Source organism: Myotis daubentonii, chromosome X (genome assembly GCF_963259705.1).
Source record: "Myotis daubentonii chromosome X, mMyoDau2.1, whole genome shotgun sequence".
Taxonomy (NCBI): Eukaryota; Metazoa; Chordata; class Mammalia; order Chiroptera; family Vespertilionidae; genus Myotis; species Myotis daubentonii.
Window position 1 is genome coordinate 26,111,115 of NC_081861.1, and position 21,182 is coordinate 26,132,296.

The following is a 21,182-nucleotide window of genomic DNA, read 5'->3' on the forward strand; positions in this document are numbered from 1 at the left end:
AGAGAACTGATTTTACCTAAACATTAAGACTCCATTTAAGAGTATTATTTTTCCAAAATTATTACATTTAATTTTTCTTAGAATAAGGAGTCTTTATTTACAAGCTCTTGAGAAAAGGAAAATATTTAATCCTCTCAAAATTTACCACCCTCATTTCTTGATGATGTTCCTTTATCCAACATTTAATTGTCTGTATGACACTGAACAACTTAGAATTTTTTAAGCCTCTATTTCCTCATTTGTAAAATGGAGCTACTGTGATTAGATAAATTTGTAAAATGCACTTCGTAAATGCCCAGAACATAGTAGGTGCTCAAAAAAATGCCTGGTCTTTCCTGAAGTAATAATCGGGGTTATACAAACATTATTTTTGTGTATTCTTTATTATATACAGCAGCACAGAAATTGCAAGAAAGGTATTTGAATAGTAAATTAAGATAAAGATAATAATCTCTTTAAAAGTGTGTTTTAAGGCTGGCTGGTCTTTAGAATGAAAAAATGGAAAACAGAGTCTATAAAATGTGAAATACGGTTTTCATTAATGAACCCTAGGTATTCTGGAAGCTCAGTAGCTCTTTTTAAAAAAATATTTTTATTGATTTTAGAGAGAGGAAGGGAGAGGGAGAGAGAGATAGAAACATCAATGATGAGAGAGAATCATTGATCGGCTGCCTCCTGCACACCCCACACCAGGGATGAAGCCTGCAACCTGGGCATGTGCCTTGAATGGGAATCGAACTGTGACCTCTTGGTTCATAGGTCGACGCTCAACCACTGAGCTATGCTGGCCAGGCTCCATAGCTCTTAAGGTCTATGAAGTTTCAGCCAAACACAGGACTAAAATCTACAAAGGCTTTAGCAACATAGGCTGTTGTATCCATGGAAACAATGCAGAACTCTTGAGATACAAGGGAGCTTTCCAGTTGAATACATTAACGAGTTTGAATCTAAGACAGAGACCTCACAATCTCGACCTTGGATTGTCAGGTCAGAAACCATGGTGATCATAAAGATGAGAAATAATGATTATATCTTATATTGATTAGGGTTGAGATAAGCAGGACTGTCTTACAGGGTGCAGAAGAAAAATTTTGATGATCCAATCTGGTGATGTGGATCAAAAGCTTTAAACATATGAATATTCTACATTCAAGCAATCCACTTCTAAGAATGCATCATAAGGAAATAATCAAATGCACAATGGTGTGTGCATTTACAAATGTTCACATTGTTATTGGTAAGAGTAATAGCAAAAGCCTCAAATGTTAATGGTAATAGCAAAATCCTAGAAATAATACAAGGTAGAGATTTGGTTAAATAAATTATAATACAATAAATAAATAAATAAATAAATAAATACTAAACAGCCATTAAAATAATATTATTTACTAATAACATAAATGCCCATGCTATATTACATTTAAAAATAAGTTTATAAGAGTACCTGTAGTATTGGCCCTTTTTGTTAAAAATATATAGAATGTATAGTAAGAGGTCTGGAAAGACATCCTTTAAAGTGTTAACAATGGTTTCTTTTGCATATTTTTCATTTTTCTGTACTACATGTTAGTTTTTAAAAGGAAAACATTAAATATTATAGATTTCTTAAAGTTTAAAAATTTATCATGATTAAAAGAAAGAAACCTGAATTATAATTTAATATGGAAATGAGGTCCCCAATCACTACTTACCTTATATGCAAGCATGACAGCATGGCAGTGGTACCACCACCAAATACCCATACCGTAAAAAACACAATCAGAAGTGTGGTGCTGAACATCATTTGCCGTGCATAAGTGGCAGTATCTCTAATGGCCAAGGCAAATGCCATTGCACCACGAAGGCCTAAAAGGAAATGGAAGAGGCATTTCTTCAATAACTTATTACCAATGTGAGCTTCGTAAATTCAGAGAAATTTCTGAGAATTAGAGGGGTGTGAACAAATACATATGTACCAATAAATGGAAAAGTACCAATAAATGGAAAAAAGTACCAATAAATGGAAAAAAGAATTAGTAGATGATACTGACATACATTGATCTTTTAACAATTTTTTGAAATTTATTTTTAAATTTACATACAGTAAAATTCACTCTTTTGGGTGTATAGTTCCATAAGTTTTGACAAATGCATAGAGGTGTGTGACCATTAACACAACCAAGACACAGAACAGTTTCATTACCCACCCACCCCCAAATTCGTTTGTTCAACCTCTTTTTAATTCAACCTGTCACCCTGCCAAACCCCCGGCAACCAATCATCTGTTCTCCATTGCTATGCTTTTGTCTTTTTCAGAATGTCATAAATGAAATCATACAGTATGTGACCTTTTGAGACGAGCTTCTTTCACTCTGCATAGTGCCTCTGAGGTTCATCCATGTTGTATGTATCAACAGTTTGTTCTTTTTAGTGCTAAGTAGTATTCCATTGCATGGAAATACCAGTTTGCTTATTCATTCACCCATTGGAACAGAAATGGACTGTTTTTAGGTTTGGGTAATTATTAATAGAATTGCCATAAACATTCACATACAGATTTTTGTGTGAAAGTGCATAAATCTTTATCTTCTCTACTATGTGGAACCAGAACATTAAAATTTTCCCATAGAAGGGAATACAGACACTAACTTTTTTTTTTCTATTGGAGGTTGCAACTTCAATGTTTAAGGGAGTAATATCTTACCAGCATATCATTTCCATTTAAAATCAGGCTGGCATATACATTGTGAGTGGTTTCTTGGAATGGGGAAAGAGAGGGAGTTATAACTTACCAGCAAACATCATCATGTGTTGAAAATTTGATCCAATCTTACTTCTTCTACCCAAATTAAGTAAGAGGGACAAGGGGTAAATATTAGCAGCTCTCCCCAAGAAAATAGCAATCTAAAATTATTAATAGGTTAAGGGTAATTTCTTTTTACTATATTAATATTATTTAGACTCTACATTCAAGATGGTGAAAGACTATCTTAGGAAGCTGAGTTTCTAACACAGTCTTTCGATTTCTCTAACACAGAGCAGTCCAATGGAACTTTGTACAATGATGAAATGTTCTATATCTGCATTATCCAACATACTGACTGCTCGAAGTGTGGCCAGTGTGACCTAGGAACTGAAATTTTATTTCATTTAAATTAATTTAAATTTAAATAATCACAAGTTATTTGTGCTTATTTAAATTTGTGCTTATTTAAAGGTTAGTTGCTACCAAATTGGACAGTGCAGATCTAACATATAAGAAACTCATGAGATGAACAGAAACATGTTTAAAAGCAGAGATTCTTGGGTATAATCTTAAGATTATTACTACAATAGGTTAATTCACTGTAATTGTCAGTGTTAGTAGGAGGAAGAGTAATATTGGCTAAACTTGCCCTTGCTTCCTCGGAACAAAGAACCTTATACCACTGAAATTTCTGCTAGCTCCGATGCAGTCCTCTAAGTCTATAACTTCCACCTGCTTCAAAGGGAAGGCTTAATGGTAATTCAGAATGGTTTTAACAACAAAAAACCCCACACAATTTTAGTATCTTTTATTCCAATTTGTTGTCTATAGAGACTCTGCTTTACAATTACAATTTTTATCTCAGGTGTTACAATATAATCTCCACCCCATTTTCTGAAAGATATATAAAGGAAAATCTAAGATTAAAAACAAAACAAGGATGGGGAAACAAGTGCTGACCTAAGTACCGTTGGAAATCATTAGCATCTGTAAGGCTAAAGGCAAAAAGGAACTGTACATAAGCATTATATGCTCATTGGTAAAACTTCTATCTTGTTTAATTCTCAGTTAATTTGGATCTTTGTCACATGAAACCAAATCTAGGTCCTAACTAACATAGCCAGCAAGAGAACAGCTCTCCCTTGTAGGGATCAATTTTCATGGTAGGATTTTGTATCCCGAAACTTCAATTCTTAACAGACTCAGAAACCTAGGGAAAATAATTAGCCTTATTTCCGGTGAAGTACAGTGGAGCAAGGAACGTGACTGTTCAACAATTTCTCAAATACTAGCAGGATATGGAGTTACTGATCTCATGGGAGTCTTCAGGCTAAGGTTCTTCTCTTATTAATAGGGCTTTATCTTTTTTTTCCTGAAGTTCATTCCCAGAAGACTAAGTCTCTGTAGAATGGCATTCACTAATACCTCACTTTCTAACAGAGATCCTACTTAGAGCTTTAAATTAAAAAATATTTCTGCTAATCTCTTTGGCGGAATCTGTATTCTGAGGTGGTTTTAAAATATTTCTTTTTAAAATCACTAATTCAAACATCCTCTCTATTTTTTTTTTCACGTTTCGTGTTTATCTATCTCACTTGGATAGTTCTTCCACCTGTCTGGGACCTCCAGTCCAAAGATTCTGTTACTTTCCCCTCACAGTCAGTCCTTTCCCTGCTTCACTTCCCTTCTTAACCACATCTTTTTTTAAAAAAAAAATATTTTTATTTATTTCACAGAGGGAGAGGGAGAGACAGAAACATCAATGATGAGAGAGAATCATTGATCAGCTGCCTCCTGCATGCCCCCCACTGGGGATCAAGCCCACAATACGGGCATGTGCCTGACCAGCAATTGAACAGTGACTTCCTGGTTCATAGGTCGATGCTCAACTGAGCCACACTGGCTTAGCTTAACCACATCTTAATAATATTCTGCAATACCTGACATTCATTTGTCTCTTTCTGTGCTTTCTTTGCCTTGAGCCCAAAGAGCCGTTTTCTTTGCACCCACTTGACAAAACCCCAAACCTAGATGGAATCAACTATCTCTTTCCTCCACGCTTACAGCTAAGTACTCCAGGTTGAAGTCATACAACAGGGCAGATTGATTCTACTGCTAATATCTATTCCTAAGACTCAAGTGGGTCCCTATTACTGCTCAGCAATCCTACAGCATTTCTTTGGTCAACTCACTGTCCCATTCTCTAAAACAACTATTTCTAAATCTTCTCCACAAAACTCCTGTCACCTGTGGAATCCAGCCTCCAAGATAGTCCTCAAAAATCCCTCCCTGCAATTATTCACAGCCTTGTAACATCCCCGCTCACACTGCACCAGGGTCCACCTGTATGACCAACAGAATGTGGCAGAAGGGATGATGGTATATCACTTCCAAGGTCAGGTTATAAAAGGCACTTTGGATTCCATCTTGGGGCTCTCTTAGCTCACTCCCTCTGGGGGAAGCAATGTTATGAGGTGCCCCATGGAGAAGTCTATGTGGAGCAGAACTGAAGCCTCTATCTAACAGCCGTGTGAGTAAACTTGGGGTGGATTCTCCAGCCCATCAAATCTGCAGAGTCCCAGCCCAGAGAGAGATTGCAACCTCAGGAGGGATGCTTGAGCCTGAAGAGCCCAGCTAAGCTACTTCTAGTATCCTGACTCTCAGAAACTGTGATATAATACATGACTGTTGTTGTTGTAAGCTGCTAAATTTTAGGGTAATTTGTTACATAATAGATAACTGATAGGCCACCTGCTCCTATCTCACTTTCAACAGATAATCTCACCTCATATTTTATAGATTAAAATAGAGGTTAGCAGTCAGGAACACCATCTTACAAATGTGCCTTCATCTCTATATAACCTACCCTCTCCTGGAGCCATGGTGGAGTTATTCCTCCTCCCAGTGAAGGCCAATCCTTCCCCACCCGCTCTGGATTTCATCTCCTCCTGCTTTCTCATGAGGCTGGCAATACTGATTGTTCCCTTTCATGTACTCAGCTTCTCTCTTTCAACTGGATTTTTAAAGACTCAACAAGAATGAGATTGGGGGAAGGCAGCCTCCTTCAGTCTTTCACCAGCTTTCAATGACCCTGTGGCACAGACTGCACTGCTCCCCAGTATCTACACTCTCTTTCTTCGCTTTAGCAAAAGAGGACAAACATTTTATAGTTTTCTCTTTTGGCATTAGCAGAATGGTAGGAAACTTTTTTCTGTCATTTCAATCTATCAGTATTATTTGTGCAATAAACAGATGAAGATAGAATAAACAGAGCAGAAAAAAAGAGTTAAAATCCTTACTTGTACTGAGAGGAACATCTTATATATTTAAATGTATTCTTGTGAACTACCCCTCTAGAAAACACATGCAAATCTCAATTTTTAAAAAAAGTTTTAAAAATAGAACAAATTATAAAGGATACAAATGCTCCTACTACAAATGTTGGGTTAAAGACATGATTCTGGAAGGTGAACAGTGTCAGTCCCATGTAGGAGAAGATGAAATTCTCTGCCAAGAAATTGAGAAGCTCAAACAACTGAAACGAAATGTTAAGAGGTTAGTCCAGTAAATAAATTAAGTTATACAATGTGAAAACATGAGTATTACTAAGACAACAAAACAGATACTTCAAATATGTAAAGTTCATGTATATCCCCCAAAATATGTGATTCAGAGGGAAGCAAATGTAGTTATGACATTTGCTCTGACAATTTTTCTTTTGGAATGTTCCTTGTTGTCCTGCCATTACCTTTGTCTACCTTTCATCACTTCCCACCCATAATGCTGCAAAAGGACCCTAACTGGTATCCCTGTCACCCATCTGTATACCCTTACCCAATTAATCTTTCTAAATATGGCAGTTTCATAGACACTTTCCTCTTCACAGGCCCAAGTTCAAATTCTTTGTCCTGGCATAGAGCACTTCATGACAACTCTCATATTGCTGCCCTGCCGTTTGATTTCACTTTTTACCTGGGTCTTGTCCCTCATTTATGGAATCAGTGCATCATTGTCTTGTGCTCTGTACCCTCCTTCTATGATAGCTTTGTAGCTCATCAAGCCTCAAACCAACCCCCCTGCTTCTCTGAAATCTGGTATGACATGTAATCTGAAACACAAAGCTAGAAGTTCTATTAGTCTGTTTTTTTAAATCTTTATTGTTTTAAGTATTGCATATGACCTCCTTTTCCCCCGATTGACCTCTTCTAGCCCACCCCTGCCCCACTCCAGGCCTTCACCACCCTATTATCTATTTTGTTTTGTGTGTTTTTTATGTACATAAGCTTCATATCACCAATAAGACTGGACACTGTGACCTTGTTTTTTTTTATTCCCCACTCCACTGGGTAGAAAAATGCCACCACCACCCCAGTTGATTATCTTCTCTACACTTATTGCACTGAACTAATTTGTAAAAGGGATTTGTAGCTCCAGTGTATAAGAAGCCTAATTTCTTTTGAGGGGGTGGGGGGGAAAAGCATATGCCAATCACTAAATTTGTGGTTCCAGAAAAAAGAAGTACCTTTGCTCCTGCTTTGTCATGAGTCCTCTCCAGGCTAATCTCAAGTGTTCTAATCATTTGGTAAAACTTAAATCTTCTATTTCTTGATGTAATCATAATCAATTATGCATCTGTTTCTATTCTAAACATTACATATTGTTCATATCTTTGCACCATATACCTCATAAGACTAGAAAATGCTATGCCTAGCTCCTTTATAATTCCCTTCAGGTGCCCCGCACAACTGTGCATTCAAGGCCACATGTAGCCCAACCCCTGATGTTTTCACATTTCTAGAAGTGCCTGAAGGACATTAATCTCTGTAACATCCAGCAGTAGATCCAGTCAAATTAGAAGTTAAACTTACCAACGTCAAACAGCCATGGTTCTAGTCAGACCTGACTAGAAAAACATTCCTCTTAAAAGTCATTAGGTTAAGAAAACAGGGAAGGAAGCTAACTGACACAATCACAATAGTCCCTGGCTATTCTGGTCACCTACCTCTATCCTAAAAACTGTCACCCTTCAACCTGCCAATTCCATCTATTTCTGGAGTCAAAGGAAGAGGAGCCAGGTGGTGAAGGCCTAGGGCAGGATGGGAACTGGGTGGTGGGGGGCAAGGAGGGAAAATGGGAAAGACATTTGTAATACTCTCAATAATAAAGATTAAAAAATAATAAAAATAAAAGAAGAGGAGTCAGAATGAGTAGGCATCATTTTGAACAGATTTGTTTCACTACAGGGAGAAAAACTTTATTCACAAACTATAAAGTTTATCTTACCTGTTTAGTTCTATGCTGAGACTCTGTGGACAAATTATTGTATGTATAATGGGCCTGTGTGATGCCACAGAACAACACTGCAACCACTCCTGCAATGACAAAGTGTTCAAAGTTCACGTGAAAGGAGAGTTCCCGACTTTTCTATGGAGGTTTTTATTTTACAGAAGTAGATTATACGCTATGTGTTGACATTTTCAGTTGTGACTTACTTTGTTGAGACATACCACTTCCATTGAAAATCTTTTTTACATTCTAAAGTGACAGCATATATCACAACCCTAATAAGTGTGTTTAAATACTAAAGGAGTTGGTCTGCCAGTAAAAAAAATTACTAGCAGAGTCACTCTCTGTAAGGACTTACAATCAAAAGGAGAAAGTAACCTACCCGTGAAACCCCATGCTTCAGCCAAGAGGAAGGTACTCCATGACATCAAGAAGAACAAGCCTGTCTCCAACAACTGGAACTCCCGTAATTTGGTGAACTTTGTCACGTAAGACTGTCAAGGTTGGTAACAAGATCTTAATACAGAAGTGCAACTAGAAAAAGTAATAGTCAAAGCAAGGCAACCATGAAAATAAAAGAAGGCTTTACCGCCTAACACAAAAACCACAGAATAAAAAGGCACCAGCGTGAAGCAACTCTTAAAATGAGCATCTCACTGAGTGAGCAGCCATCCCTTTCACGAAGAAGTCTTACAGCTTAGTCTCTCTGATTGTTTTATGGGTATCACATGCCTTGCCAGAAACCACACAGTAAAGGACAGGTAGAGATGGGAGCAACAGATCAGATACACAACATGCCAACACTGATTATTAATCTGTGACGCAAAGCAAAAGAGCTTCCATACTTACAGCAATTTATATTTATTTAAAATGTCATTTCCATGAGATTTTCTATTTATCTGATGCCCTAACATCTCTGTGATGCAGAGCATTCCATGATGAAGAAACTGAGGCATGTCACTCACTTAACACTAGTCTAAAAAGTATTTGCTAGTTGACAATGGAAGGGCCTGTGTGAAGCTGTGACAAACCTCAGGCTGAAATCTACATTCAATTCAATAAACCTGTACTACAACAAAAATATTAATAAGATATACTTCCGACCCTCAAGGAACTGTAATGGGGAAGAGATACTATTGGGCCTAGCTCCTTCGAAGAATTCTTTTTACTGCCCCTTTGTGCCTCAATTCACCTGTAAAAAGCCATAAGACAAGTTCCTTCCAGCACTTAGCTGAAGTATAGAAAACTTATAAAATCTTGAAAGCAGTGTTAATTTTACATGAAAGTGTCTTAGAAGTTTTAGAGCTGGAAGCTCTTTAGAGATCATCTAGTCTGAATGATTTTCCCTGCTGCTCCCACCCTCTACCTTCCTACACAGAGGACCCATGAGGTGAAGTGTCAATGCTTCTATACCAGAAACTCTAGCAAGGCAGAGGTCATGTCTGTCTTGTTTATTTTTGATGCCCAGGAGCATAGCAGCTGGCATATAGTGGGCAATAAAAATGTTTTCTGAATGAATACAAGAATGACTTGCCCAATATTTCAAATTGCAAACTAATGGCAGTGTCTAGGACTCTGTAGTACAAGGTTAAAATTGGTGAAAACTGAGATGAACTCCGATCTACCTTATCCCAGGAACCCTATCTAGTTCAGTTGGCATAATGGTCATAGGTTTCTTATTTTTCCTTTTAAACAAACAGCAAAAGACTGCCAGGCTGAACTGTAAGGCACGGCTATAGGGTTAAGCCTTGGAATGTCCTGTTGGCAAAGCCACAAACAAGTCCCAGCTTAAAGGGCACAGTCCTCTTAGCATAATTAGGCTTGACTTTATAATGCTCCCTAGATCCTTCCTAGGTAGCTAATGGGCTGTGGGAGGCGCAGCAAGTGCTGCCAAAACAAATGAAACTCACAAGAACATTGTAACTATGGTGACCACTACCTTGTTTACCTCTGGCTATAAAATAAAGGCTCAGCTTGCCACTGGATCTATGTGGCCTCAGCCAGGCACAGGAAGATCCACTTAGACCCAGCTTATTCTCTCTGTCTGTTATTTCTTCATCCTTCACTGCCCTCACTCAGGCTTTCGAACCCTTGGCTGAGCTGGCTCGGCGCATGTGGCACCCAACGTGGGGCCTGAGTTCGGGGGAACTACAGTTGTCAGGTGAAAGGGGCTCCAGTGAAGCACGTGCAGAAAACAAGAAGGAAGGTAAGCAACGAAGTTCAGTGATATAACTAGGTGTAAAATATGGGAAATTCAGGATCGCAGGAAAAGAATTTATACGTGTCTATGCTTAAGGCTATGCTCTAAGCATGGGGCTGTTCTGTGAGGTATGAACAGCTTTTCGAGTTGTTGGGTTTTGTGAGTAAAATCTGCCCATGGTTTTCTGAGGAAGGAAAGGTAAATATAGAGGCATGGGATAAGGTAGGAAAACAACTTAAAGATCATTACATAGCTGAAGGTCCAGAGGAAATGCCTGCCTCTGCTTTCAGTCTGTGGTCCCTGATTAGGGACTGCCTAGAGCAGGGGTGGGCAAACTTTTTGACTTGAGGGCCACAATGGGTTCTTAAACTGGAACGGAGGGCCAGAACAAAAGCATGGATGGAGTGTTTGTGTGAACTAATATAAATTCAAAGTAAACATCATTACATAAAAGGGTACGGTCTTTTTTTTTTTTTTTTTAGTTTTTTTTTTTTTTATTGCTTAAAGTATTACAAAGGGTATTACATATGTATCCATTTTATCCCCCCGCCCTAGACAGTCCCCTAGCCTCCCCTATCACCCAGTGTCTTATGTCCATTGGTTATGCTTATATGCATGCATACAAGTCCTTTAGTTGATCTCTTACCCCCCTACCTACTGCCCCCCAACCCTCCCCGGCCTTCCCACTGCAGTTTGACAATCTGTTTGAGGCAGCTCTGCCTCTGTATCTATTATTGTTCAAAAGTTTATAATGGTCTCTTATTCATTTCAAATGGGCCGGATCCGGCCCGCGGGCCGTAGTTTGCCCACGGCTGGCCTAGAGCCCACTCCAGAAAGGGAGTGGATGAATGTGGCAGGGGAATCAAGACAGATGGGGGAAGGCTACCAGAGGCTTCCAACTCCACCTGTACCGTCCGCGCCTCTGCTGCCTCCTCCAGTGCCTGGGGCTACAGCTCCTGTGGGAGAGAGCCCTCCTGATAATGCACTTCCTCCCAAATACGAACGAGGATTGGAGGAAGCTAGGGAACAGCGCCAGCAGGTTTGGGATAATGAGGGTCTGGTGCAAACATTTGGGGAGCTTACTGTTGCTCATAAGCCTCTCCTTTTACCCCCTATACAAGCAGCTAGAAATGAAAGTCAAAGGGCTACAGGGAGTGGAAATAAGCAGTCTGGACTATGTTCAGGATGCAGGAGAGGAAAGCGATTGAGTAAATGACTGATGTTGATAATCCAATGTACCCTAGGTAGGGAAATTTCAAGCGAGGCCAGCCCCGGTCCCACCAGACAGTAGAGTCCTTACCCTTGACTGCACTGCAGCCTTTCCAGCCAGCTCAGTAAACCTTTATCATACCACCCCAGGAAGTGCAGGATTGGCAAACTCTTCCTGGGGTGATAGATCAGGACTCAGGTAATAGCGGAAAGCGCCAATCCTACTCTTAAAATGGATATAAGATAGCATTTGGGGTTTTTCTTTTTAATGCCTGTTTTGGATTGAGTAAATAGATTTTACTTAGTTTTAACACATCAAAGTTAGCTCTTGATACAAAAATAAAAACTAACAGTTTGACTCAAAGTTAAGGTTTTATTTTGAAGTGCTAAGGCTCAAAAGTAGAACCAATTCACAATAAAAATGTAAAGCTGCATAATTTGCAACTTTTTAAGTTAAAGTAGGAAGTCGTAAATACAGAAGAGCATGTATGTTTATATGTATTTAGGAGGTCAGAGCTATTTCTTCAGGTTTCATCATACCATGTTTAGTAGCCTATTCTAATGAGTTCTTACCCACTTTAGCCGAGTAAAACAAAGTTGTCTTATTGAGGCTTCATGTGATATCTTCTGATTTAACATTTTGGAGCACCTGACAGCATTACCAGGGATGAGGAGGAATGCAGTAGCAAGCTCTAAAATGTATACCTTTATATGAATGGTCAGAATTCCATCAATATAAACCTTTTTTATAAAAACAAAAAAAGGGGGAGAAGAATGTTACTTGTTAAATTTTTTGAATTACAATGCAGAGAGTTGTACAGCGGCTGAAAGGCATTGGGCTTCCTGTACAATAGCCTCTGCTGACTTAGCCTGGCAAGAGTTTTGCACAAACCAGCCAAGAGTTTTACCAGATCTAGTAATGATATGGGGAAGATGTTGTGTTTTGTATCTTTCCAGAAGGAGCAGTACAGCCAATTTGGGTACCAGAGTGTTACGTGTGCCACCACAATGGACCCAGAGAAGCTCCTTGTCCCATCGCTCAAAAAACTGATAATTGCCCCGATGACAGCAATACAGAAAAGGAAGATGATGAAGGCTACGCGAGGGACCGAGGTGCCAACATGGGGTCAGCTAAAGAAGTTAACAACTGAGGCCCAGCAGATGGTAGAAAAGCAAGATGTGGAAGCTACTCCCTCAATCATGTTTCTGGATATGCTAGCATTGGTTAGCTGCCAGTCTTCTGCAAAGTCTTGCGCAGCCAAGTCCAAGGACTCTGAGTAAATTAGCAAAAGAAACTTTCATTTAGCAGAAACTCACTTATTGCTGTTTTACATTGGCATTGTTTTGTTATTCTTACTAGTTTTAAAAATGTTAACACATTGGCACTGTTTTGTTGATAGCCAGAGCTTTATGTTTAAGTTTTAAAATGTTAACATGTCTGTAGTTTACGTTTTGCATTGGCATTGTTTTGTTATTGTTTTAATAGCCAGAGTTTGTTCTTGATGCTTAAGTTTTACTTTCATTAAAGTAGCTTAATAATTAAAGAAGGGCGAGATGTGGGGTGCGGTTATAGGGTTAAGCCTTGGAATGACCTGTTAGCAAAGCCACAAACAAGTCCCAGCTTAAAGGGCACAGTTCTCTTAGCATAATTAGGCTTGACCTTATGATGCTCCCTAGATCCTTCCTAGGTAGCTAATGGGCTGTGGGAGGCGCAGCAAGTGCTGCCAAAACAAGCGAAACTCACAAGAACATTGTAACTATGGTGACCACTACCTTGTTTACCTCTGGCTATAAAATAAAGGCTCAGCTTGCCTCTGGATCTCTCTCTGTGCCCTCAGCCAGGCACAAGAAGATCCACCTAGACCCAGCTTATTCTCTCTGTCTGTTATTTCTTCATCCTTCACCATCCTCACTCAGGCTTTCAAACCCTTGGCTGAGCTGGCTTGGCCCACTGAACAACAACACAGAATACTCAGAGTCTCTTTGAAATATATCTGCCTTTATATCTATTTAGTCTACAACCTTAAAATTCACCACAAAGGGTGACTATGTCTAATTAAACCTTTGTAGTGAAAGTTTGAGGGCATGTAATCCTACATAAAATAATTATATTATTTTCTTTATTGGTAAAGATGAATACCTAATGTTTTCAAACCAAGTACTTAGTTATAAGGTTAATAATTATAACACAGTGCCAATTATGGAACTAGGAGAGACCATAGAACACAGCATTCAATTACATTGTTGGGTTAATAAGAAAGGATAAATATTATAAAAGGATATTAAAGCTGTCACCACTCCAGTAGCAGCACCCATCGCAAAAGATCCACTGAAGATCCCAAGGAAAATCCCAATCGATTTGAACATGGCTGTGACATCAAAGGTGTGGCTGTTGTCTCCAGCTGGCTGGTATGCCACTATTGAGCTACAAAGGAGAGATTGTTCTTACTTCTAGAAGCAACTTTTATTTTAGAAACATTACCTAAAAATAATTACATGAACAAATAAATAAAAACACTATCTAGTGTAGAACTTAAAAGATGAAATCAAAGGGGGAAATCAAAAGGCACCAGAGTGATGTTAGTGCTGTACTTTGGATTCAAATTGCCAAAGTAAGGTCAAAAGGTAACAAAACACTGTGTAGTGGCTCGAGCTAACAAGAAAACTCAGCTTTTACATAAATGACAGTTTTAGGTAGTAGAACATTTTAAGGTCCTCTATATGAAAATTGTACTGAGCCTTTTCCTCCAGCCTCTGGATATTGTGCAGTACTATCCTTTTGTGACTGTTTAAGACTTATCAATACTCAGTGCCTGAAAGCCCTAACATACTAATGTGAACAAACCAATGAAAAAGTACACTTATTTCCAGCAGAGAAATAATACGCAATCCAGTCACATTTTGTTATTCCTATGGGGGAAAACAAACAAAAAAAGATGACTGAAGTATCTTTTCAACTTTTAGAATACCAGAATTGGCCCAATGCCTAACATATATTCACTCACTGAAATGGACTTTTACAGGAAAATGGCTTAAAAGGCCTTCCAAGGAATTAGAAACCACTCAACAGTACTTTTAGCATACCCAGCTGGATCATCCACCTCAAACTTCTTAAAGAAAGTCACTCTGTAAGAGGTAAGATAGGCAATTACAGGAGACACCCTCCATCTTGAACTCACAGTCCAAGTCTGGTCTAAAATGCCTCTTTTAAAACAGTCACCCCAGGAAATAGAAATAGCTAAGAAAATCAATGTTGGGAGAAACCAAGATGGCAGCATAGGTAAACACCAAAGATTGCTGCCTCACACAACCACTTCAAAAATACAACTAAAAGACCGAACGGACATCACCCAGAACCACACGAAGGCTGGCTGAGTGGAAATTCTACAACTAGAAGGGAAGAGAAAAGCACATCAAGACTCAGAGGAGGTGCAATGCGGAAGTAAAATACTAAGGTGTGGAGGTGCATGTGGAGCGGGGTGGCGGCTGAGGGCGTGGTTGTCGTTTTCAATCGGGAGGGAGTCTCAGGCTCTGAGCTCCAGTTCCGGGTGAGTCTCTAGGGACCCAGACTCATACGGGAGAAGCGGGACTGTCTGGCATTGGGCGGAACTCGAGGGCAGCTTTCTCTCCAAGGGGCTTGCAGCGATTACCGGGACATTGAGAAGCAAAGCCTCTGAGGCAAAACTGAGAGCAGCCATAACTGCTAGCCCTGCCCTGTTGATCCTGTGGGACCCGCCCCACCCAAGCCCTGCAGGGAGGCTTTTGCTGGGTAGCCTCAGGCAAAGGCTAGATTAGCACCTCCCTAGAGATCCAGGAGCCAGGAGCCACTCAGAGGTCAGAGTGGGACCATCCAGTTTGCAGCTCCGTGGAAACATAAAGGACACACTCAGGGGGCAGACTCAGTGAGCACCAAAGCCCCATTGAAGCAAGTCTTGCCCCAGAGGGGTGTCTCCAGCACAGAAGTTCTCCCACTGCAGACACAGCTGATTCTCACAGCCAATTGGCCAGGAGGCCAATTCCTCCCAGTGATACCTAAAACAATCAAGGCTTAACTACAACAAGACTGTGCAAAAAGCCCACAAGGGGGTGCACCAAGAGTGTCCTCCTCAGGTAATTGGGGAGGCTGAACCACTGGGCCCTAGAGGACACTTAGCACAGAAAACCACTTTATCAACACAGGGAAGCATAAAAAATGCGGAGACAAAGAAAAAGGACACAAATGACAGAAATGGAGGAAAGCAAACTACTGGATATAGAGTTCAAAACCACACTTTTAAGGTCTTGCAATAGTTTTCTAGAAACTGTCGATAAACTTAATGAGATCTACAAGAAATCTAATGAGACCCTCGAGGTTGTGACAAAGGACCAACTAGAAATTAAGCATACACTGACTGAAATAAAGAATATTATACAGACTCCCAACAGCAGACTAGAGGATTGCAAGAATCAAGTCAACGATTTGAAATACGAAGAAGCAAAAAACACCCAACTGGAAAAGCAAAATGAAAAAAAAAATCCAAAAATATGAAGATAGCATAAGGAGCCTCTGGAACAGCTTTAAGCGCACCAACATCCGAATTATAGGGGTGCCAGAAGATGAGAGAGAGCAAGATATTGAAAACCTATTTGAAAAAATAATGACAGAAAACTTCCCCTACCTGGTGAAAGAAATAGACTTACAAGTCCAGGAAGCGCAGAGAACCCCAAACAAAAGGAATCCAAAGAGGACCACACCAAGACACATCATAATTAAAATGCCAAGGGCAAAAGACAAAGAGAGAATCTTAAAAGCAGCAAGAGAAAGAAAGTCAGTTACCTACAAGGGAGTACCCATACGAATGTCAGCTGATTTGTCAACAGAAACTTTGCAGGCCAGAAGGGAGTGGCAAGAAATATTCAAAGTGATGAATGCCAAGAACCTACAACCAAGATTACTTTATCCAGCAAAGCTATCATTCAGAATTGGAGGCCAGATAAAGAGCTTCACAGATAAGAAAAAGCTAAAGGAGTTCATCACCACCAAGCCAGTATTATATGAAATGCTGAAAGGTGTCCTTTAAGAAGAGGAAGAAGAAGAAAAAGGTAAAGATACAAATTTTGAACAACAAATACACATCTATCAACAAGTGAATCTGAAAATCAAGTGAATAATCTGATGAACAGAATGAACTGGTGATTATAATAGAATCAGGGGCATAGAAAGGAAGTGGACTGACTATTCTTGTGGGGGAAAGGGGTGTGGGGGATGAGGGAAGAGACTGGACAAAAATCGTGCACCTATGGATGAGGACAGTGGGTGGGGAGTAAGGGAGGAAGGTGGGGTGGGAACTGGGTGGAGGGGAGTTATGGGGGGAAAAAAGAGGAACAAATGTAATAATCTGAACAATAAATATTTAATAAAAAAAAAAGAAAGAAAATCAGTGTTGCCATCAGGTCTCTGGCAAGAGTGTCCACCATTACTAAATAAGTTCTCATACCAGTAAATTAACGAACCAGTATTTTTATAAAAAGTCCAGATTCAAAGACATCATACAAATCATTTAAAGAAAAGGAGGAAAAAACCCACATTCCTAAGAATATAAGGAAATCTCCCTGTAGTTATAGCAATGTTTTCTTCTGATTCAAAGCTACAAAATAAGCTGGCTGTACCATGTACACCAAGTTCTTTCTATAGCTCCCCAGTTAGGTTAAAAAAACAAACTAAAGTTTCCTAATTTTACCTATTTTATTGAAGTATAGCACTAACATCAATTTCTGGTAATGTTACCAAGAAATTTCTGAGACTCAATCTCAAATGAAAAAAATTAAACATCTGCATTTAAATGTTCAAAGTGACCAGATCACTTTGGGACCAGTAGATTTGATATTGTTTCAATAAATACAAAATGGCCTTTAATGTCATGCTTTCTTACCTACCGATAAAGGACCCCATTACCATAAATGAGATGTGACCACATTATAACATGAAAATATAGCAGCTAGCTGGAGAAAATAAAGGATATTGCTACAACAACCTTTTTTTTCTCCCTAATGACAGTTTTCAAAATGCTGTCTAGAACTATCTAATGCCATGCCTCCTGAGACTGCCTTCCCTGGATTAGTTCATGTATATTCAAGATTCACATTAATCATTATTTTATGCTTCAATCACTAAAATGTATGAGAACACATGAAAAGCATGATGGGCTGAGAACAAATGAGAGGTTTATTTTCTTCTTTTTCAGTCAAATGTTGGCCTCTGGATTGAAACCCTAACTCATCTTTTCTACATCAATCAACATTTTATTTTGAGGCAGTGACATTTTTATGAATACTTTCTAAAAACATTCTGAAAGTAATATAATGTACAATTGGGGAGGGGGAATCACTCCACTACACTGACAGATCTATCATTTTCCATCTGTATTTCTTTTCCCTTTTTGTAACATGCATGCTATTTCATGTTTAGTTATAATCATAGTGAACATATGGTCATGAATTCTGCTTCTTTAACTGACAATGACATAAGAATTATTATAGTATCTCTAACCTTGGCTTTTAAGACTTCAAATTGGTCCAAATGGGAATAACATAAATTTTTAAAGCATTTTCCCACTATTACATATTTAAAATTTGCTTCTAATCTTTTTGCTACTACTAATAACAGTGTGAAAAAAACATATTTGTGCTTTTTAAAAAAATTGGACTATTTCCTCATGCTTCATTCCTAGAAATAAGGTATTACTATACCTATGCCTCTGTTTATATGTTGAATAACTGCTTTCAAATAGATCTGTATTACATTTTTGGAGGGAAATATGACTATATCTCTTAATTTTTTAGTGATCATATCCATTGGCTTAGAAAATCTACATCTAAAATATAACATACAGAAATAGTTTCAAGGATTAACAGAGATTTATACATACATATGTTTGCTGGAGTACTATCCACAATAATACAATATTACAAAAATGCCAAATATTAATCCACAGGGGATTGGAGAGATAAATTTGTAGTATATCCTTATGATGGAATAATAGAGGTATTAATATAATACAATGTCCAAGTGAAAAAAGTTAGTTACAGAAAGTATGTATAGTACAATATCTTTTTGTTTAAAATGATTAATATATTTATATGTACGTTAATATCCTAATAGAAAAAGTCTAGATGAAACCTTAATAATGGTTATTTCCGAGAGCTAGAATTTCAGGAATTTCCTACCTTGTCAAATTATTTGAATTTTTGTTACAAATGTATTAATTTTATGATCATAAATAATGACAAAATCTAAAACACAAAAGAGTAGGTGGTATCAATTTCAATGTTAACACCAATGTACGAGTGCTCTAATTTTACAACACCAGGATTTCTCAATCCAGCATTATTGATATTTGGGGCCAGATAATTATTTGTTGGATGGTGGGTGCTGTCCTGTGTAGGATATTTAGCAGTATCCAACATAAAGTAGACTATTTCTATCTAACATACTTTAAAGGGCGAATGAAAGATGATAATAGACATATTACTGAGCACTCCAGCTAGTTACTTCTCCCAGCCAGCAACACAACTGGTTTCCCTTCGGGTTTTGGGCAGAAACTCATTTGCTCAGCTCCATTAAGACACCTACACTGCTAACAATGCCTTGATATGATATTCTCTAGATATACAGTCCTTCTCCACCAGAGTTCCACCAGACCATGTAATGAGTTAACTTATCTTCTATGAATCTAGAATAGTACTAGCTATGTACCATCTTTAAAAGAGAACTGAGAAAAGAAATCACTCGAATCATTCTCTATAAGGCTTATATTCCCTCACAGAACCCTGCTTGAGAAAGGCTATAATAGAAGGAGGATTGTGGCCCTTTGTGAGTTATTTTCTCCCTTAATACTATTCAACTGTTCATTCTCAAATTTGCAAGAAATAAGTTACTTTACTAATGGGAAAAGTAAGGTACAGGGCACATCAGTTTAAGACAGGACCAGAACAGAGATTTTTCTGACTCTTCATCCAACAGACAATGAAGAAGGAATACTTATTAGTCAGATGATTAAGTAGCAGAATAATTATCTAAGATGAGGAATCCATGCTAAAAGTAACTGCCTGTACCTTATTATTTTCATCTAGTGATCTTACATGCTCCTATGTACTGAAAGCTTCAACAATCTTTGTAGCTTCATTAATTTTTATAGCACCTAAGTTACAGCCACACTATTCATTTCTTCCTCCCTTCAAATAATATAAGACTTTTACTTTGCATCTATTGTCATTGAAGGTACATATGTTCTGTATCAACATTAGTTCTAGCCTTTAGGCTTTATTTCTTAAATTTACATTAGCTATAGACAGCTGCAAAATGTCTGGCAATGAATATGTCAGAGGGGGTGGAATTTACATAAATCACATTCACCAAAACGAATTGGATCTTTTGCATATCTTTACACACAATATTTAAGGGATCAGTGTTACCTTTCAGAAAGGATAATTTTCCACTTTGCAGTAAGGCATTGGGGCCACTCAAGCTATGCAAACCAGTTACTGGTTACTCTTTTATAGTTAATAAAGTGTAAATTAAGGAGAAAAATAAAGAGAAAATGTGGGCTTTTACTTTTCTCTCATAGAAAGTTCTGGTATAGGGTAAAGGCAAATGTCTATAAGATTAGATATTTGCGCCGAAACCGGTTTGGCTCAGTGGATAGAGCGTCGGCCTGTGGACTGAAGGGTCCCGGGTTCGATTCCGGTCAAGGGCATGTGCCTGGGTTGCGGGCACATCCCCAGTGGGAGATGTGCAGGAGGCAGCTGATCGATGTTTCTAACTCTCTATCTCTCTCCCTTCCTCTCTGTAAAAAATCAATAAAATATATTAAAAAAAGAAGAAGAAATTATTAAAAAAAAAAAAAGATTAGATATTTGCTTAGTAGGAGTAGGTTGGCAGGTTTGAATTCCTCAGAGGTTGAGACCCCTTCTTTCACCTATAAACACCTTCTAATAATATGTATAGTAATTTCTATAATTATATTCAAATATTGCTCATTTCAATAATTGTCTTTAAAAAGGAGTATTATTTAACACTTCAAAAATTTAAAACGTGTTTCTGAAATGATTGTATTAAATAAGAGAAATTTTTTTAAAAACCACAATGAAAAATTTCTCAATAATCAAATTACCAAAAATACAAAAGTCTTACAAATAGTCTGCTGGTGAAGTTACAAGGACACAGGCACTCCCATAATTTAGAACTTAAAGTGCAAAATGGCATAATCCCTTTGGTGGGCAAGTTAGCATTGTCTAACAAAATTTCAAATGTATCTACCCCTTAACCCACTAATCTTACTTCTGGAAATTTATCTAATATACCTATGCATATATAAAACAGGTAAGTTCAAGTTTAATCACTGCAGCATTATTTGGATAGCATAGAACTGAAAACACTTTATGTTTCCAACATTAGGAGACTGATAAAATAAACTATAGTTTAATTCATAGTACAGTACATAGAACACTATATGCTCAAAACAAAGAATGAGAAAACTGTTTTGATATGGAAAGATTCCTAGAATACAATTATATAAGAGAAAGCTAGGTTTGGACATATATAGCATGCTACTTTTAAAATAAGAAATAAGAGGCAAATAAGAATATTCATTCATATGTGTGCTTGCATTTGAATAAATAAATACTAGGATACACAGGTAATTGATAAAAATGGTAACCTAGAAGGGGCTAGGGGGACAGGTGGATGAGGACAGGAGTAAAAAAATTTCAATATTTACCTTT

General features: G+C 38.1%; 1 protein-coding gene across 3 annotated transcripts in view; it reads right to left on the minus strand.

Moving 5' to 3' along the window:
* The window catches only part of SLC9A6 (solute carrier family 9 member A6), a 55,996-nt gene that overhangs the window by 18,680 nt on the left and 16,134 nt on the right, over window positions 1-21,182 (minus strand). For all 3 annotated transcript variants that reach the window (XR_009450683.1, XM_059679657.1, XM_059679656.1), the window contains exons 7-12: window positions 13,699-13,845; window positions 8,394-8,494; window positions 8,009-8,097; window positions 6,147-6,260; window positions 2,772-2,883; window positions 1,692-1,845 (exon numbers count right to left, since the gene is read on the minus strand). Coding sequence is in view for 2 of the 3 variants with exons in the window: in XM_059679657.1 (XP_059535640.1) it covers window positions 1,692-1,845; window positions 2,772-2,883; window positions 6,147-6,260; window positions 8,009-8,097; window positions 8,394-8,494; window positions 13,699-13,845 (717 nt within the window). In the remaining variant the exon portion in view is untranslated. The remainder of the gene's footprint in view (window positions 1-1,691; window positions 1,846-2,771; window positions 2,884-6,146; window positions 6,261-8,008; window positions 8,098-8,393; window positions 8,495-13,698; window positions 13,846-21,182) is intronic.